We start from the raw sequence: 19,831 nt of genomic DNA, 5'->3' as shown, positions 1-19,831 counted from the left end.
CTCAGCCTGCTGTGGAAAAAAATTATTTTCTTCATATAATCGGTTTCTTTAAAAAATTCCCATGCTAAAATTTTGCAAATGTATCTCTCCCGCCGGATCAGCTAGCGGCAGCAGCTGCGGTTGACTTTTCGGCCATTTGTTCCGGTTGAAAGCCAATTGAATTGGCTGGATTTAGTTCCAACCACCTCAACTAGCGATAATTATTGTCTGTACATTTTATTTAAAATGTTAAAATTGATTTTTTGGGGTGAAATTGCATACGGTGAAAATGGACAAAATTAAATGTCAAGCATTTCAGAATGAATCCATATTTTGGGCGTGTTTGCTGGTCTGGTCCATCTAGACCAGCCGGCTGATCCCCTCAGCAAATACTATTCATCAACCAGCCGCTACAGTATTTCTCTCTCACAAAACCAGCCAGTTTCAACCAAGTTTCAGACCAGCGAACGAGGCCTTTAAGAGAACAGAGTTACACATATAATTGTTTGATGCTAATTTACAGGTGTCTGAAAAGTAGCCATCTCTCACGCGACACTGTACAGCCGTTGGATTCCATCTGAGGGTTTGATCATGCACAAAAAACAAAACACGATCAACAGCTGCTACGTCGCCTGGACGGATTAAAGGAAATCAGGCACCTGGCATAGGAAAAGTGCATATAATTTGATAATAACTATATTTTCTTTCAAATTCTATGATTACGAAACTATTTTTTTTAAAAAAGAAGACTTCCCATAGATTTTTCTAGTGCTTATAGTCAACGTGCACAACGTAGTTGGTGATCAAAAAGTTGCAGGTTGATTTTAATTAACCAAACAAAGGCGAATTTCCTGCAAATTCTCTAGTATTATTGCGTTCGCTAGTGTAGTTGTGGGCACTTCAAGAACTTGCATGCTACGCATTTAATAACGACATATTGATGTACAAACCGAAGAATGTAAATGACTACTTGAAGGTGAATGACAGTAGACGTGGAGCCATTCATTCGTGACTATAGTAAGGGTGCGTTTAGATCCAAAAAATTTTGGATTAATTACAATGCAAATGCGTAGGAATCCATGCTAGGTTAGTTTGTTCATATGAAAGATCAGATCAGAGATCACACGCATCCCCAACAAACTGCGTCCAATGCAACCATATATGCAATGCTAGCATACGTACGTACGTAATTCCTGGTAAGCAAGCAAGCTAGCTATAGTAGGCTAATAGCAGCTGACGTCCTTCTGCAGCACCACCAAGTGCGTCCCCCGCGGCGCGTTCGGCATGAGCAACTTGAGCGGGCACGTCGCCTCCAGCCTGCTCCTCCGGCCGGCGTGCACGGGGCGGTACCTGACCTCCCCGGCGATCCGCAGCTCCACCTCGAACACCCCCTCGGCGCGCTCCCTCGAGAGCTCCGCCGCGGCGCCGGCGCCTCCCAGCGCTGCCCCGCCGGGCGACGGCGACGCGGCCAGCACGCGGAACTCCTCCGTGCCCCGCGGCGGGACGCTCCTGCCCGGGTCCGCCAGGCGGGCGCCGTCGAAGCGCCGCCCCGCGAAGCGGAGCTCGGCGTCGAGCGGCGCGGCCAGCTCGACCCGCATCGCCCAGTTGCGGTTCCGGAGCTGGACGGTCAGGGAGAGGTTGTAGGCGACGGAGACGGAGACGGATGAGGCGGCGGTAGCGGTAGCGGTGCCGTTGCTGTTGGTGACGACGAGGTCGAGGCGGCTCAGCGAGGCGTCGGTGACGGTGGCGCGGACGGGGAGCGCGACGCCGAAGGCGGCGACCAGCACCGCGGCGGCCGCCAGCGCGACGAGGAAGGTGCACCAGTTGCAGATGACCTCGGCAGGCGCAGGCGCAGCACAGGAGGCAGCAGCCGCAGCAGCAGCCGAGGCCGTCGTCGTCCATGGCCGGTCCCTCCCGGCCGCGGCCGATCACGCCCGGAGAACGGATGTGCTAGGCAGACAGCTTGCAAGATTCTTCTTCACTTGCTCTTGTGGAGTTGTGGCGTGGCTACTACCCAAAACCGAATAACCGAGCTCCCAGCCGATCGAGAGCTTATGGTAACAATGGAAGGAGAGGCCTCGTCACGTACACGGCTTTAACCCGAGACGGAGGTGCAGAAAAGGGCGAAAGAGATGGAGATGAACGAGCGCGCACTCGCGGAAGACGCGGCGCTCGCGTCTTCATCGAGGAACCCAGAATGGAAGAAGGTTTGCCTGGCGAATTGAAGACGCATCGGGTGTGAGCAGCCAAGAACGGCAAGGCGTGGCCATGGAACGCAACCGCCTTTAGTCCTTTACGACGCGGGCCGGTGAATCGAGCGCGAGGAAGGGCAGGTTGCGTCGTGCTCCTGCCGGTCGTCGTGTCGGTCGGCCGCACGGCGATCGGTTACAGCGAGACGAGACGCGAGGGGCCTAGGGTCTTGAACCGCCTTTGCAGTCCTCAGTCGGCCAGTCCTCACTTATGGGCTGCTTTGCGACGGAGTAGTAGTAAGCGGGCCGGAGGTTCTGGCATGGCCCAGTGGTAGTGGCTGGGCTCAGGCACTGGAGACTGCACGCGTTAGCCCATCATGTGGCCGCGGCCGTGGCCCACCGGGGAACGGACTGGAAGCCAAGTAGTCGAGGTCGACCCGCTCACACGTCGCGATGCCGATTCGTGGAGAAGAACTTGGGAACGTGTTCGGTGTACCGGCGCATCCGATCGATCGACAGGTGACAACGACCGCGTGGACGTGGGGCCGCGCCGGCGGGCCACGTGTCGTGATGGGGGGGGGTGGGGGGTGGGGGGGGGGCGATGGATGGGATGGGAGAGGGCACTTGTTTCGGCGTGTTCGTCTGGGAAAGAAGCCGGCTTATTCGGTTTTTTTAACTGAAATAGTAGTTTTTTTCTCACAGTATTCTGAACAGTGTTGTCCAAAAATAATGTTTTTATCTCAGCGCGTGTTTTGTTGGCTGAATTTTGGAATTTGGGCTACTGTAGTACTTTCGTTTTTATTTGGCAATTAGTGTTCAATCATAGACTAATTAGGCTCAAAACGTTCATCTCGCAATTTTCAACCAAACTGTGCAATTAGTTTTTTTTTCTTCTACATTTAATGCTCCATGCACATATCGTAAGATTCGATGTGATGGGTACTATAACACATTTTTAGAAAAAAATTTGGAACTAAACGAGGACTCAAGGGGGTGTTTGGTTCCATGGACTAAATTTTAGTCCATGTCACATCGGACGTTCGGATGCTATTTAGGAGAACTAAATATGAGTTAATTATAAAACTAATTACATAGATGGAGACTAATTTACGAGACAAATTTATTAAGCCTAATTAATCCGCCATTAGCACATATTTACTGTAGCACCACATTATCAAATCATGGACTAATTAGGCTTAAAAAATTCGTCTCGCAAATTAGCCACAATCTGTGCAATTAGTTATTTTTTTTCGTCTATATTTAATACTTCATGCATGTGTCCAAATATCCGATGGAACAGTGGACTAAAATTTTACCTGTAGGAACCAAACACCCTCTCAGTCGAACACTCCCAAATGAACAGTGTTTCCAAACACTACTGTTTGCATGGAAGCCCCCACGTGCGGCCACCACGTGCACACGTATGGTAAGGACAAGGTACAACAGGTACAGGTACAGGTACTGCTACCGCTACTAGCAAGTTCCATTCACTTGCCACTTGGCACGTTACCGTGCCACCTGCCCGCGCGTGCGTAGTACCTCGGACACACTGACGGAAGCTATCAATTTCTGTAAGACAATCCTATGATTACCGCACTAATGATATTCCCTGGCTGCTGATCAACTGTTGGATCTGGCGGGGGACAGCGGTTAACATTTGAGGCCTGTGGATCCGATGTGAAACAAAACCATCATCCTCGCAAAAGAAAAAGAAAAATTGAAAACCCGATTGACATAATTAGTTTGTCTGGTAACGCAATCTATCAGAACCACGGTGGCGAGCATCGACGGGTTGACCGGAGAGCAAGCAAGGGATCGAGTAGTAGGCTATTAATTAGCTTAGCCAAAGCCAACCAGCCTGCTGCACAATAATTTTGGTCCAGCTTGCCTACACGTGCGTTAAGCAAGAGACTAATGACACGATTAGTTCCAACACAATGATTCAGCTTCAATTCGGAGCTACCTAGCTACTCCAATGATCCAACACACGTAGTAGTCGCCTGGCTCGAATCGGAGTCCACCATGGCAGGTAGCTGGCTTATGTCCTATTTGTTTGGCTGATAAGCCATGATTAAAAGTATTATTGACTGATTTGTTGTGAGAGAAAAATATTTTTTATTGACTAAAAAAATATAACTTATAAGTCAAACGAACCGGACGTTAATCCGCATTCACCTTCTCTCGTATATAAAAAAACACAAATATAAATACAATATTCCCCCCTAAATGATCACCCACTGCTCACGAAAAAGACGTTGCACGGCCGGGTTCGTTTTGGAGCATTGTGCACGTAGTACGCGTACCAAACATCAATCACAAGCAGCAGTACTGTATGTACACGCATAATTCCGCTCTAAAAATATTTCTATTTGCCTATAAAAAAAATGCCTGAATAATTCAGAACCCAATCTCTGGCATCCATGATCCATCCTCCAATGGTGCGTTCACACTCGTCGTCTCGTCGCATCGCTTGCATTGCAGGGCTACTGAATGCTGATGCAATGCAATCAACGCACGCACCATCAGGGAGGACTGAGGAGGAAGAGGAAGGATACAGTACAACCAAGCTCCAGCAGGGCAGCATGGCTGTGCCGCATGAGTGTGCCGTGTGCGAATCATTGGCGCATCCGCTACCTCCGAAACAGAAAACAAAATAAAAATGATTATCGGAACATGGGCCCTACTAAATGACCTATTACATTATTATTTGTTTGCTAGTTAATTATTCCTCTCAAGAAGGAAAAAAACATGACGTGATTAATCCATCCTTCTCGTCTCTCCGTTGAGTGTCTTGACTTAGGTCTAGATAGCACAGCTCACAACACCTTTATGAGCTGCTGTGAGCTTTTTTTTTTTGTCAAACGCTACTTTCAAAACAGCTTTATGAATGAAGCTGATTTTTTTCTCCTCTCACAAGGGAATGAAATGGAGCAGAGCTGGAAAAAGTAGCTTATTTCAGTTTCATCTCCCATATGTGGGTCCCACTATACACAAAAGACAGCATACCCCAAGAGAGAGAGAGAGACGGCTTGCCGCTCGCCGGGGGGCAGAGAGGCGACGGGGTCTGGCCGACCAGGGCGCGGCCGCCGGGGCGCCGTCCATCGTCGGAGCGCGGCTGCGGGGACATGGCGGGCTCGGCCGGGAGGGGCGTGCGCGGCGGTGGCCTATGCAGGCTTGGTCGCCGAGGCATGGCGGGCTGCAGCCAGGGTGCTACGCGGTGCGGGCTCGACCGAGAGAGGGGCACGCGCGGCGGCAGCTGGAAGGGGACGAGCGCGGCGTCAACCGGTTCGGCTGGGAGGGCCGCACGCTGTGTGGATCTGATGGAAAGGTGTGGGGAAGAACCGGGAGGATAAGGAAGAAAGACAATTTAGTAATTTGATTACTTTGGTCTATCATGTGAAGCTGTTTTGTCAAATATAGTGATCAAAATAATTCAGCTTCATTAAAAAGTTACTCATAAAGTTAAACCTTAAAAAAAAATTTATTGACGAAGCTGAGCCGTACCAAACGGCCCTTACCAAGCGGCCCTTACTCACCTAGAAGTACATTTTCTGGCTCTCTGTTTGTCGTCAACTCGAGCTCACCAACCATATATACGTGCCGGCCGCGTCGTCACGGCTAGGACAGAGAGAGACGAGAGAGGGTGGAATAAGTCGGGCGCCATCGAACACGACGAGGCGCGGCGGCATGGGCAACAGCCTGCGGTGCTGCCTGGCGTGCGTGCTGCCGTGCGGCGCGCTGGACCTGGTGCGGATCGTGCACCTCAGCGGCCGCGTCGACGAGTACGGCCGCGCCGTGTCGGCCGGGGAGGTGCTGGCGGCGCACCCAAACCACGTGCTCAGCAGGCCCTGCTCGTCGCCGCAGGGGGTGGTGCGCAGGATCCTCATCGTGTCGCCGGACTCGGAGCTGGAGCGCGGGGAGATCTACTTCCTCATCCCGGCCGCGTCCGTGCCCGACGCCAAGAAGGCCGCCGGCGCCGGAGGCGGTGCTGGCACGCCGAGCCGGCACGTGCGCAGCAAGTCCGAAGGCAGCGTCGTCGCCGCCGTGACCGACTGGCAGCTGGGGCAGCTCGGCGCCGAGTCTCCGCCGGAGAAGGAGGCAGCCAAGAAGAAGCAGCAGCACAAGAGGGCGGCCGCGCAGCAGCACCGGCGGCGCATGAGCACCGGCAGCCACGCCGCGCCGTGGCAGCCGCACCTCGCCTGCATCGCGGAGGACCTCTGATTCTGAGTGATCGGCGCGCACCCGTGTAATGCTGCCATCGATCGATCGATCGATTTCCCTTTCTTTATCGTCTAGTCTCTGCGTGGTACATACTCCCATTTTCTCGTCCCCTTCCGTTGGAATTGTAAATTCGGCCGGCGCGTGTGATCTTTCATGTATCGATTTTTGAGCGTCTTTTGTAACTTTGCATCAATTCAAACCGAAACTTGTATATAAAGCTCCACATTTCTACAAATTTATACAAATGCTTCGTTTTCGTCGGCGGCATTTTTTTCGCTAGAACGAAAAGAAAAGAGGATCCACCACGCACCGAACTCGATCATAGCACCGCACTGCGGCCTGCGGGTGCAGGGAATAATCAATAATGTTAGTTCGAGCGCCCTGTGAGATTCCACGCATTGATTTTGGACGCTAATTGGTGAAGACACGCATCATTAGCGCAAGCACAGACGGGCTGTTGCTTTCTTAATGAATCTTATACAAAGATTAGTTTACGATCTTGACCAAAATCCACATCAATCAAGGTGTTTTTCCACCAAAAAATATTGAATTTTAAAACAATCTCCTCTACCGGGTTGTTGACTTGCTGTTGAGCAGAAGACCAGATGCTGAAGCCCGTAGGATGGTTGGCATGAGCTCGGCCCGTAGACTTCATTGGGCCGGGCTGGAATCGTCTCTAGCACCGTAGCTGACATGAGATGGGCCTGCAGTACTTCGACTTTCGCTTCAAGTGGACTCGACCCACTTGGAATCGTATTGCTGCATGGCGAGTCACGGGCTCACAGTGCGCTTTGTAGTTGGAGTCCGAACTGTTCGGCCACATCCTGATGGAGTCCCGAACTCCGAGAACGAACCGTCGCGTCAGCCTTCTCTAGCAACAAAACAAAACAGTTCAAAACAGCTTCAGCGGAAGTCGTCGTTCCATCGATGCAGGCGTGGTGCCAGGCACGCACCCTTGTTCTCGCAAAGCAGGCGGCCAATCGAGAGGTGGCGGCCACATTCTTCGCCAAAAAAAAAGTGTAATTTTTTGTTGTTCCATCACCCAGATCTACCATTTCATCCGTGCATGTGCCGCTTGACCAGAGTCAAAGCACGATATGATCGGGGCAATAAACTACCACCATCCAAAAACCGTCCTAAAATAATGCAATTTTGTGCGTCTTCGACTAATTCAACAGTGTTATGTGAAAAAGAATAAACTAAAAAAAGCTGGAACTCCAAACATACCCTTTAATTTTAACCTAAATTAAGCTTTTTATAAGTTTAACTAGGTTTATAAAAATACTATTGATATTTATACAATTATTAAATAGATTTATTGTAAAAAAATCATTATTAATGATTAATGAGACAAATAATATAATTTTATATATATTTAGTTATTATAACTAAGATTGATTAGCTTGTCAAGAAACGAGAAATTACATTCTTTTCATACCAGCACGTGTTGCCCTCCCAGTTCTTTAATAAGAAAAGCTGAAAAAACAACATCGCACAACAAAACTGCAGAGAACAAAGATCTTAACGTTATCCATCGGTTCGTCTCAGTCAGCAGTAGAATTAGCACTACTACTCCTAAGCTGGAGTCACAGCTCACAACTGCAGGTGCAGCTTGAATCTACTACCAATATCACAAACTAACCGAAGTAGCACTTACTACTCTGCTGCTGCTGCAAGTTCATTGATTCTAAATTCATTCAAAGATGAAGAAGAACTGCCACTACCAGTAGGTTAATTGCTAGAGGAATCCCATAATTTTGCAAAATGCACTAAGAAATCATGGGCGATAGCCTACCTCCCTTCACCCCCGTCGGTTTCTCGTCTACAATGTAATCTGCGAGAACTGCCGTCCGAGGCTGGGCTGCCGCCGATGGCTCGTCGCCGTCGGCTTTCCGATGCGGCGTCGAATCCTAGACATCGCCAATGCCACCGACCGGGCGCGACGCGAGCGCGGCAACGCCGGCGGGGGCGGTTCACGAGGTGCGGAGGAGACCCTGCCGAAGCCGGACGGGAGCCCCTGGCGCGAGCGCATCCACGCCAGGTGCCGCCGCTTCTGCGGCTGCACCGCGTCGACCTCGCCGCGCGATGTCGAGCCGGCGTCGACGCCTGAGCCGCCGCAGGCGCGCTTCCTTTTGGCGCCAGGCGAGGGGAGGAGGGCCGCGACGGTGCCCGCGCATCCACAGCTGCAGCCGCTCCCCTCCTGCCGGTGGCGAGCACCGGGTGCCGGACGCCCGTCGACGTCCATGTCCTCCTCCGTGGCGGCGGCCCGGGCGGAGTCCAGGCTGAGGACCCTGACGAACATGTCGAGGTCGCCGCCTGGGCCCGCCAGGAGCTCGAGCTGCTCGACGGCCTCCGCGAGGCGGTCCACCTCGGCGCTGCAGACGAAGAGCGCCTTGAAGCCCGCGAGGAAGCGGCGGGCGGAGCTGGCGACGGCCGTGGCGCGGGCCGCGTCGTCGAGCACCTCCTGCCCCCGCAGCGCCTCGGATCGGAGCACCTGCAGCCAGGCCGAGAACGACTCGTCCCGCACGGCCGCCCCCGCGCCGCCCTCGGCGGCGTCCACCACCGCGCGGACCTTGGACACGAGCTGGCGCAGGCGGCGCTGGCGCTGGTCCACCCGCGAGTGCGCCGACCAGTTAGACTTGATGTAGCGGATGAACTCCCCCAACAGCGCCGATTCGAGGATCTCCATTTTCAAATCGAGCTGAAGTGGCTGTAGCGCCAAGGAGGAGGCGGCCTTAGTGTGGGAGGAGTGGGAGAGGTGGGAAGAGGCGGCGGTAGTGTCCGCGGTGGGAGAGGTGGGAACTGGGAAGGGGGCAAGGGGCGCAAATGTGGGAGAAGGATGTGAGCCGGCTAGGTCTGTAGTACACCTATGCCATAGCCCTGTCAGATGAGGAGACGGGGAGAGAGAAGTACCTCCGTCCCCGCAAATCTGATTCAGAGCGCGAGCGGCCAGATCACCATCCCCGCACCTGGTACTGCCGTCGCCTACCTCTACGGCACCATCTGCGCCCGGTGACGGAGGCCGCCGGCGCCGGAGGAATGCCCCGATCTGCTCCGACCCGAAGGTGACCACAACGCTCGTCATCAGTATCTGGAGTCTGGACTGCATCGCCATGACCCAGCACAAGGTAATCCCTTTGTTGCACTCTGATCCCCAATCACATGCTCATTATGCAGACTGTTTGTTTGGCTGTGGCTTATCGTAAATGATCGTAAATTTTCAGCTAAAATAGTATTTTTCTCTCACATAAACCAGTCAGCAGTATTTCTTCACGAACCTACAACAATACGAATCAGCCAACCGAACGGACTGATGGTTGGTACGATTCTCAACCCCATCATATATACTACTTGAGTTGGATGCAGCAAACACATGCTCATTGACAGTAGTCCAGGGCCTGCTGACAACTTTCGTTGTTTCACCCTGTCGCATTAAGCTATTTTCAAGTTGGCTAGCATAAGTGATTTTGAATCTGATTCTGTGCTCTGTGGTTTTCATATTCCACTTAAATATTATAATTGTCGTAGTCTACTACAATTGGAGTGGCTACTTATTTCATGAAAAGTAAAAGTTATATTTCTTTACGTATATTCGGCCTGTTCGTTTGGCTTATACACCGTATTTTTTCAGCCAACGAACAATATTTTTCTCTCACAACAAATCAGCCAACAGTACTTTCAGACATGACTTATCAGCCAAGCGAATAGCGCAATTATCATTATGCTTTATTCAAGAATCATGTTTCACTATTTGATTAGTTCTTGAATTGAATTTGACCAGATGCATGATTAAATCACATAGTATCTATAGACAGTGGTGCTTGTTTAAGAGAAACAGTTATGTTATATACTAATTAAAATCTTAGATAGTTCTTTTTTTTATATGCTTTATCCCAAAAAAGTTCCCTAATGGGAGAAAACATTTTGAACAGGCATACTTCCATCCAAAATAAGATCAACACAGAGACCAAAAGTTCTAGCCCTGTGCATAAAAAATGGATAAGTACTCTATTCACGTGTCCTTAAATCTGGTTTGATCCGCTTTTTTTTTATCTAGAACAGTATTTTCCTCTTACAAATTACTCAAGATTCCTCCAGATTGCTCCAAAATTCCTCTAAGCGAACGGGACAAAGGACAGATTAATACAGAAGGAAGGGCCCTGAATTGCTAGTTCTCCCCGAGGTTCTGTCAAGAGAAAAGCAACTAATCTTGGTTAAAATAATAAAAAGATTACGGATGTACCATCTCCTTCCATAATTCTGATTTGAGTGGTGGAATCTCATGAGTGGGATAAACTAAACACCAGAGTTGCCTTAAGGCATCCTAATATTGATAAGGCCGATCAATTATCAATTAATTTGTTTGCATACATCATCCTCGAAAACCAATCTACATAGGTTACTTGATGTTCAATACACTTGGTCAAAAGAAACAATCTTGGCCTTGGAATTCTTTCGGTGTAAAGAGAGTTTGCAAGTTTGAGTCAAAATAAAAGGCATAACTTAAATTTCATAGTCTATTCCATGATTTCATCAGCCTTTTGTACTCGGATATAACACAACCCTTTCTACGCCTCTTTGTATTTTACAGGTGAATGAAATTAAATCAGGTGAGAAGTTTAAGGCATTCAGCACTAACAACTTGTAAGAAATCTGCCTATCTACCTTTAAGGAAAATATTATCTGTCGGTGTTTCGAGTAAACATCAATAAGTAAATTTCTAATATTACGCGTCTGGCTCGGATGGTGTGCTAAGATAACACGAGGTTTATACTAGTTCGGGTGGAATATCCCTACGTCTAGTTTGCTGCGGCTGCTCGTGTTACTAGAACTGAAAAGTTCGTAGTAGGTGTTACAAACGGACGAGAGAAGGACAGGTCCAGTCTCTGATGGAAAGAACGAATGGGTACCAAGAGCTCGGTCGTTGCTCGGCTATGTGTTCGAGGTTCGATGTTAGTGGCTTTTATCTGATCTGATGCCCTTTAGTGGGGTGCCATGCTTTCTCTTTTATAGGCCAAGGGAAAGCACGGGTTACAGCAGGAGAAAAGAGAAGAACAAGAGAGAGAGAAAGTCATTCAGGGTCGTCGGACCTTTCTTTTCCTTTGAGCGGATTCCGCTGACACGACAGGTGGTGACAGGGACAGCTCCATGTCGGGCGCTTGTCCGCCGATGATGCCATGCCCTGGAGTGGTCAGCGGGTCATGACGTCACACTTTGCCCCGGCGGGCGGCGCGGTGAACCAACGTGCTGATCAGCGGCCGTACAGGTAGTAGGCAGCATAGTGACCACGCGTCCGTCACTGTGGGCGATGTGAGTTCCCTAGAATAACATGTCGCGGGGACGGGTCGTGTTGAGATGTGACCGCTCCCTGCACAATGCCAGAAGTTTGACCTTGGGTTGTACTTTTATGGCCCGTAGTGGTTGGCGACGACATGAGCTTCCGTTAGGAGCCGTGCCCGAGGGATCGGGCGAGGCGGAGCCAGCCCTTAGACGTCGGGTGAGGCGGAGCCCACCCTTAGACGTCGGGCGAGGTGGAGCCCGCCCTCGGGGCTCGGGCGAGGTAGAGCCCACGACCTCGGTGTCGGGCAAGGCGGAGCCCATCCCCAGAGGTCAGGCGATGCAGATCGCATGACCTTGGGGTTGGGCGAGGCAGAGCCGCCCTTAGAGGTCGGGTGAGGCGAAGCCCGTGGCCTCGGTGTTGAGCTAGGCGGAGCCCATCCCTAGAGGTCGGGCGAGGCGGATCTCATGACCTTGGGGTTGGGCGAGGCGGAGCTTGCCCTTAGAGGTCAGACGAGGCGGAGCCCATGGCCTCAGTGTTGGGTGAGGCGGAGCCCGCCCTTAGAGGTTAGGCGAGGCGGAGCCCGCGGCCTCGATGTCGGTTGGAGCTATAGTTGCACCTTTGATTGCCTAGATGGATTAATGTATAACAACCATTAGCCCTCCTCTTTGGGTACCCTAGTATTGGTCCCCGACAGTAGCCCCCGAGCCTTCAGAGGAGTAGATTACTCCTTTGGAGGCTTTTCCAAAAGAGAGGACTTCTGAGGGCTCTAGCCTTCTTTTCTAGCCCATGGCGTAACCTAGGAACGACGGTTGCCTTTCATCAAGACCGGACCCTTCGTGGGTATGGCCTGAGATTTGGTGGGTTGGAAAAAAGGTCTTTCCTGATTGGGGCCCTGGTATCCCATTTGTGGAGATTCGGCTAGGTCCAGCTGGTGACCGACTAGATTCTCAGCGATCAATCCATATAGTTCTGGGGTCTGTTCGATCGGTCCTAAGGGCTCTCCGCCTTCCTTAGGAAAAAAACCATGGATCGTACCCGGTCGGGACTCAAATGTGGGACAGGATGCCCACAACGCTTGTGCACCTGGGTGATGATCACTAGCAAACCCACCCCTTTCTACTTCCATACCTTGTAGGTGCCCAGAGCGGTTGTCAAGCCCATCGATGGGCCAACCTTTGAGCTCCTAGGCCCAGATGGGCCGTAGAGGTGTTTTTAGATCCATATTCCTCGCACTTGCGAAGAGTCGTGACCCGTCCGAAGAGGCGAAATGTCCGACGAGTTTTTCAAGGCAACAGATAGAGATTACGTGCGCATATCCCACAGCGTGATGTTGTGGCAGATCGTGGCAGGCGCATCGATCTAGGTGGGCGGTTGGTTTCCTCGCGTCTGTTACCCCTATAAAACCAAAGGGTTCGCCCCCCGGGTTTCCTATCTTGCCTTCTTGCCTTCGCATCTACAACCACCGCCGCTAATTGCCTAGGCTTCCTGCATCCGTGTCCCCGCTGCCATCAAGCTCGCATCCACCTTCCCCCATCTTCCAATGGATCCATGGTGCCGCTCTGACACCACCTTCTAGCACATGGAGGGCCTCGTCCATTGCGGCCTTCTCCGCACACAGACCTCAGTAGAGGAGTGGCTGCTGCCCGGCGAGGAGGATCTGCCATCGCCGCCCGATGGCTACGTGGTGTCGTTCACATACTTCCATGAGCACGGGTTTGCTACCCCTGCCCACATATTTCTTTGGGGCTGCTACACTACTACATGATCAAGTTGTAGCACCTCAATCCCAATGGGATCCAGCACATGGCGACGTTCATCGCCCTGTGCGAGGGATTCCTAGGGATCAGCCCCCACTTTAATCTCTGGAGGTACTTCTTCACCATCACCCTCCAGAAGAAGAGGGAGAAAAGCGGCAGGCAAGAGCTGCACATGCCGATGGGGTGCGCTAGCATCCAGCTCCGAAACAATCGGGTCGGCGAGTACCTATTGATGCGGCTGTCGACATCCAATAAGGGGTGGCACTCGTAGTGGTTCTACCTAAAGAACACCGCCACCGCCGCCATGCTGGAGTTCACCGGGCGCCTGATCGAGGAGGCCCCGGAGTCATAGAGGAAGTGGGGCATCCTAGAGAAGGACAAGAAGAAGATCCGAGATCACATCGCTGCCATCCAAATCCTAAAGGAGAGTGGCCTAAAGGGGTCGGGCACCATTAGGGCCTACCACGCAACGAGGGTAGCGCCGTTGATGGTACGCGTGCTCCCGCTGTATGTGATGGCGCCCGAGGCATCATTCGATGGAACAGCACTTGCCGAGGGGGTGCTCTCCAACTCTGAGATCATGCAATGCATCAAGGAGGTGATGGAGCCTTTGTGGGATGATGCGGGTGCCCCCCTCGACTTTGTCTACTCGGTACCGGGACATCCTCCGATGCGGCTAGAACCATGCCATGCCATCTTCATAAGTTTCCTCTCCTCGTACCTCCTCTTCAACTGATTTCCCAACCTCTTGATACTAACCTTGTGAGGGACGGGACCAACCGAGGGCCCTCATCTTCACGGATCACCTGGTACCGTTGCCAAGGGACTTGTCCGTGCGGGCGGCGAATTGCGCCAAGGGCGAGCGGCCGAGGAAGGAGGAGGACAAGAGGAAGAAGCAGCAGTGGAAGCTGTAGGCACGAAAATGGGGGGAGGACACCGACAGCGACGACGATGATGATGATGGCGACGACGTTGAGGTAGCCAATGATGTCGAGTGGGACATCCTGGAGAACGAAGATGCACTAATAGGTAGTGGTTTGCCCTTGCAGGAGTCAAGACCCTTTCCGTTCCATGGAGGGGAGGGTACGTTCAGGGAGCCGATGGAGGCGGGACGTATCGTCAGCCTCCCTCAGGAGTCAACAAGGGTGAGCGGCTCTGCCGCCGTGCCTGAGATGCCAGCAGAGGTGGGCGGACGCTGGGGTCCTACGTCCAATTAGTAGCTGCAGTAAGCACACGTCTCGGTCTTGTGACCGGACGTTAGCGCGAAGAGTGACCGGACGCTGGCAGGGTGCGTCCGGTCATTGCTGATGTACGCTGACGTGGTGGCGCACAGAGGAGACATTGAGTGATCGGACGCTGGGTGAGTCCTGTCGAGCATGACCAGACGCGTCCGATCATGATTTTGCGTGAATGGAACCTTACTGGAAACTATCGGACGCTGAGGTCCAGCGCCCAGTCACTTCACAGCAGCGCGTCCGGTCATCACTTAACCGTTGGGATTGGGCGCTCAGTATTTGAAGAGAGGGTACATGTGGAGTACATCGCACAACCGGACGCTGAGGTCCAGCGTCCGGTCAATCTAACCAGAGCGTCCAGTCGGCCCGTGTTCAGTGCAGTGAGTAGCCCAACGACTCTATTTCATGGGGGCTTCTATTTATGCCCCATGGCCGGCTCAAGCTCACTCTTTTAGCCATTTGCATTGACATAGCAACCTTGTGAGCTTAGCAAAAGCCCTCCCACTCATCTCCATCATTGTTTCATCATCATTGTGAGATTGGGAGAGAATCCAAGCGCATTGCTTGAGTGATTGCATCTAGTGGCACTTGGCATTCGTGTTTCGCTGTAGGATTCACTTGTTACTCTTGATGGTTGCCGCCACCTAGATGGCTTGGAGCAGCGAGGATCATTGAGCGGAGGTTGGTGATTGTCTCCAGCTCCGATCGTGGTGATTGTGAGGGGTCTTATGCCTTCCTCGGTGGAGAGCCAAAAGGTGACTCTAGTGGATTGTTCATGTCATTGAGTTACCTCACTTGTGAGTAGGTTCTTGCGGTGTCCAATTGTGTAGACGAGATTCGTGCAACACCTCTTAGCCACCGAACCAACAAGTGTTGGTCGACACAACGGGGACTAGCGTGCCGGCAAGCACGTAAACCTCGGGAGAAAAATTGGTTGTCTCTTGCCCTTTAGTATTCTTCCGGTGATTGATTTAGTATTCATGTTGTGATTGGTTCACTCCTCTACACGGCGGTATAATTATCCTACTCACTCATTTATATTCTTGTAAACTAGTTGTGGCAAGCTCTTTAGTATAATTAGAATTGAGAGTTTGCTTTGTTATTTTAAGTTCATCTAGTGGAGCTCTTTAGAGTAGCAAGATTGAGAGCTCTTAGTGAGTAGTAACATTGCAAGTTGTGTGCCTAGTAATCATCGCAACTAGAATTGTTGGATAGGTGGCTTGCAACCCTTATAGAGCGAGAGCAAGTTTGCATTTCTCTATTTATCATACTAATCAAATTGCTCTAGTTGATTTGTAGATTTTTAAATAGGCTATTCACCCCCCTCTAGCCATATTAGGGCCTTTCACCAGGGTTAATCAATCCTTCACGATTGCTCATTCTCATTATGGGGACAACATCGACCTAGAGACGATGAGCCACCGCTTCGTGCCTGGCTATGAAGCCCACGAGTTGGAGGAGATGGAGACAGCGGTGGCTCCCCTTTCGTAGGACCTGGCGGACAGAATAGAAGACATAGTTCTCCCCCAAAGGGGCTAATTAGTCAGATAGGTCGAATGGTCATTTTTGTTATAATCAAACAAATTGTCGACCCCTGTGTATCGTTTAAACAAACTCGCCATCTTGTTTTGTTGCGAACGAATTTGTTTTTCCTCCCTTTTTATGTGTGAAAAGGGGTTCATGCGTTTCGCCCCTTCCATTTGCTAAGACCATAGGACTCGAGGTGTAGGAGGGAAACTCTGATTACGCTGGTAAGCAAGAGTGTTGTAGCCGCTGGGGCCTAGGTCTCTTGCAGTCTGACCAGCCTTGCTCAGTTGTTCGTTTCCGTAGACCTTGCCACTAGGTTTAACATGAGGAAGAGGTCGAGCGTGGTGATTGTTTTAGAAAGGGTGTATTTATACCCTTATTAGCCCTCGAGTGAGATCTGACCCCCTACTGTTGCTAGGGTTAGGTGTCACTAAAGATCAAGGAGAGGATAGCAAAATTAGTAGGAGAAAACGTCTCTTATTTTTGCACGTTCCCCCTCTCTAGGTTCTGAGCCATCGTTCTACGACCACGCGTCGCAAGGGTCCGATCGAGGGTCGGCTCGGCTTTGTGATCGTTGCACCGTCCATGGTTTTTGTAACTGGAAGGGTTGAGCTAACGTCACTTGCCTCGATGGCTCGAGTGACGTACTCCGTGAGCTCGCTAACGGGCATGTTCGAGTAGAATCTAGGTTTGTCATTTGTGACGGGGTCGACAAAAGCTCTTATGTGGCATTCCACCGCTCCTTAACCTGCCTTCCAGCAGATGCCCGGGCCATTCCAGAGGGCAACTCAGGTGGCCAGTGGCCTGATAGCCTCCTCTCAATGGGGATTCTATGGGCTTAGCTTGAGGTTAGGATCGAACAAGAAGGTTGAGATGACCCTGTCCGCTTCTAAGCGGGTCGAGCGAAGGCCGCTGGGGCTCATCTGTGTTTTCTACCCTGGCTCTGTTCGACACGAGGTGGCCTCGGGTCCTTCGTGGGCTAGCCTTTGAACCCCGGTCTCCCAATTTTGGGTCAGGCGGCTCAAGCCCTCGAGCCCCGCGGGGGTCGATAGGGGTCAACTGTGTTTCATGCATCACCCCATCCTTGGTTTCTACAACTAGAGGGGTTGAACTAACGACACTTGCCTCGATGGCTCGAGTGTTACGCTCGATGAGCTCGTTAACAGGCATGTTCGAGTGGAATCCAGGTCTATCATCCGCTGACGGGGGTCGGCATAGCCCTCAAGTGGCATTCCACTACTCCATAACCCGCCTACCGGCAGATGCTCGAGCCGTTCGATGGGCTCGGGTGGCCCATTGGCCTCTCCTCGATGGAGATTCCGTGGGCTTGGCTCGAGGTTAGGATTGAGCGAGAAAGGTCTAGATGTCCATATCCGCTTCTGAACGGGGTCGGGCAAGGCCGCTGGGGCTCATCTTGGTTTTTCTCCCCTGGCTCTATTTGACGCGAGGTGGCCTTGAGCCCTTCACGGGCCGGCCTTCGAACCTCGATCGATCACCGCTCATATCGAATGAGATGACTATCACTTCATGATGTGATGCGAAGCGTTGTGATGCAGCAATTGCATATGTAATGCTTGGATGTATAGGATGAATGTATGGATGAATGCATGCATGAGAATGGATGAATGAGATGTATGAGATGAATGTATGGATGAATGTATGAATGGATGTATGAATGAGATGTATGATGCAATAATTGGATATGCAATGCTTGGATGTATGAGATGAATGTATGGATGAATGTATGAATGAATGTATGAATGCATGCATGAGAATGGATGAATGAATGGATGAATGCATGCATGAGATTGGATGAATGAATGATCATGTGATGGAAAAGAAAAAGTGGGAATTGGTAAAGTTATCTCGATGGCTTGAGTGACGAGTTCAAGGAGCTCTTACTAGAATATGCCCGTGCGGGGTCTAGGTCCGTCGTTCATGACGGAGCTAGCGTAACCTGCATGGAGCATCCTATTTTTTCCTACCCGTCTCTCGGCAATGGCTCGAGCTGTTCGATTGACCTGGGCGACCTATGGGCCTCTCCTTGATGGAGATTCCACAGGTGGGCCCTTCCAAACCCTTCTCGAGAAGGTGGAGGCTAAAGCTCGGGGTGCGGGGACAAACACTCTGAACACGCTAGTGAGCAAAGATGTCATAGCCATCGGGGCGTAGGTGTCTCACAGTCCGACCAACTTTACTCAGTGCTTGTCTCCGCACACCTTGCCTCTAGTTTTTTGATGTGAGGAGGGGTCGGACATAGAGAATGTCTACCAAAAAGACACTCTTGCCAGCCCCAAGCGATGCTCGACCCCCTACCGTTGCTAGGGTCAGAGGCTCGGTAGCAAAATTAATGCGCGTAAAGTAAGGGTGGCCTGTCTCTCGGCAGCGGCTTTGAGCCATTCGATCGACCTAGGTGCATGATTTACCTCGATGGTAAGAGTGATGGGTTTGGGCAGCTCTTACCGAATAGGGAGAATTCCTTATTTGACACTGGGAAAATGAGTCGTTCCTTTCTTGGCCCTGAAATTTTCTTCGTTCCATATTTAACACTCACTTCAACTTTCGTTCCTAATTTGACACTGCCGTCAAATCCGTTAGCTAACGGTGTTAACTGGTCGTTAAAAAGACGTTTTTGCCCCTAGAAAAAAAAACGGCGAAGCAAATTTGAGAGGAAAAAAAACCTGCGCCCGCCTCTGATGCATGCGCCCAGCTACAAAAAAAAGGCGCATGTTTTTTTTCTCTCAAATTTGCTTCGCCGCTTTTTTTTCTAGGGGCAAAAACGTCTTTTTAACGGCCAGTTAACACCGTTAGCTAACGGATTTGACGGCAGTGTCAAATTAGGAACGAAAGTTGAAGTGAGTGTCAAATAGGGAACGAAGAAAATTTCAGGGCTAAGAAAGGAACGACTCATTTTTCCAGTGTCAAATAAGGAATTCTCTCTACCGAATATGATCGAGCGAGATACGGGTTGTCGTTCGCGACGGGGTCGGCATAACCCGCGTGGGGCATCCTGCTACTTCCTACGCATTTCTCGATAGTGGCCAAGTCATCCGATCGACTTGTGTTACCCACTGAGACAAGACTTACCTACGGAGATAGAGGATGAAAACATCCCGCGCAAGAATTTAGTTAGGTAGAGAAGCCAGGCAGTGAACTTGTAATAAATGTACTAGCTCTTAGATTTCGTTATGGCCAAATAATTTTTAGCCCTTCTCCCCCTTTTGTATAAAAAAGTTAGTGCATTCCGACCCTTTCTGTCGTTAAGGTCATAAAGCTCGAAGTGCGGGTGAGCAAATTCTGATCACGCTGGTGAGCAAAGGTGCCGTAGCCACCGAGGCATAGGTTTCTCGTAGTCCGACCAGTTATACTCAGAGCTTGTTCCCACAACCCTAGCTCCTAGGTCTTAATGTGAGAGAGGGTTGGGCATGGAGAATGTTTGCCAAGAAGATAGAGTCTTAAACACGTACTGACTCTTTCCATGGCTAAGGCCAAAAAGCCCGGGTGCGGAAAAAAACTCTAATCACGCTGGTAAGCAAAGGCGTCTTAGCCACCGAGGCATAGGTTTCTCACAGTCCGACCAGTTTTACTTAGCGTTGTTTCCACAAACTTTGCTTCTAGGTCTTAATCGTGAGAAAGGCTCGG

At 51.0% G+C, this 19,831-nt stretch overlaps 3 protein-coding genes across 4 annotated transcripts; 1 reads left to right on the top strand and 2 right to left on the bottom strand.

Annotated features, from left to right (window-relative positions):
• Window positions 1-1,042: 1,042 nt before the first annotated feature.
• LOC136460234 (uncharacterized) lies at window positions 1,043-5,295 on the bottom strand. Its single transcript, XM_066460021.1, has 2 exons — window positions 5,195-5,295; window positions 1,043-1,890 (listed from the first exon to the last, which is right to left on the bottom strand). Exons 1-2 carry the CDS (start codon window positions 5,293-5,295, stop codon window positions 1,203-1,205), a joined length of 789 nt encoding a protein of 262 aa, XP_066316118.1. The 3' UTR covers window positions 1,043-1,202.
• Window positions 5,296-5,794: 499 nt separating this feature from the next.
• On the top strand, window positions 5,795-6,645 carry LOC136457685 (uncharacterized). The gene has a single exon (XM_066457707.1). The coding sequence runs from the start codon at window positions 5,856-5,858 to the stop codon at window positions 6,387-6,389; it is 534 nt and encodes a 177-aa protein (XP_066313804.1). The 5' UTR covers window positions 5,795-5,855; the 3' UTR covers window positions 6,390-6,645.
• A 1,252-nt stretch (window positions 6,646-7,897) lies between these two features.
• LOC136457683 (uncharacterized) lies at window positions 7,898-9,502 on the bottom strand. Of its 2 annotated transcripts, XM_066457706.1 has the most exons (2): window positions 9,303-9,434; window positions 7,898-9,099 (listed from the first exon to the last, which is right to left on the bottom strand). In XM_066457706.1, exon 2 carries the CDS (start codon window positions 9,076-9,078, stop codon window positions 8,212-8,214), a length of 867 nt encoding a protein of 288 aa, XP_066313803.1. In that variant the 5' UTR covers window positions 9,079-9,099; window positions 9,303-9,434; the 3' UTR covers window positions 7,898-8,211. The 2 variants fall into 2 exon arrangements, with proteins under 2 accessions (XP_066313803.1, XP_066313802.1); XM_066457705.1 differs by having other exon boundaries at window positions 7,898-9,502.
• Between the last annotated feature and the right edge of the window lie 10,329 nt (window positions 9,503-19,831).

The sequence above is a fragment of the Miscanthus floridulus genome, chromosome 6 (assembly GCF_019320115.1).
Source record: "Miscanthus floridulus cultivar M001 chromosome 6, ASM1932011v1, whole genome shotgun sequence".
NCBI lineage: Eukaryota > Viridiplantae > Streptophyta > Magnoliopsida > Poales > Poaceae > Miscanthus > Miscanthus floridulus.
This window is presented reverse-complemented; position numbering and strand designations above follow the sequence as displayed.

What these genes read in the sequence shown, in the direction of transcription:
- LOC136460234 (XM_066460021.1), bottom strand. Translation starts at nt 5,295, where the DNA reads ATGTCCCCGCAGCCGCGCTCCGACGATGGACGGCGCCCCGGCGGCCGC. An exon ending in CCCCCGGCGAGCGGCAAGCC is followed by an intron (nt 1,891 to 5,194) that starts GTCTCTCTCTCT and finishes CGCGGCCGGGAG; the next exon opens with GGACCGGCCATGGACGACGA.
- LOC136457683 (XM_066457705.1), bottom strand. Translation starts at nt 9,498, where the DNA reads ATGCAGTCCAGACTCCAGATACTGATGACGAGCGTTGTGGTCACCTTC.
- LOC136457685 (XM_066457707.1), top strand. Translation starts at nt 5,856, where the DNA reads ATGGGCAACAGCCTGCGGTGCTGCCTGGCGTGCGTGCTGCCGTGCGGC.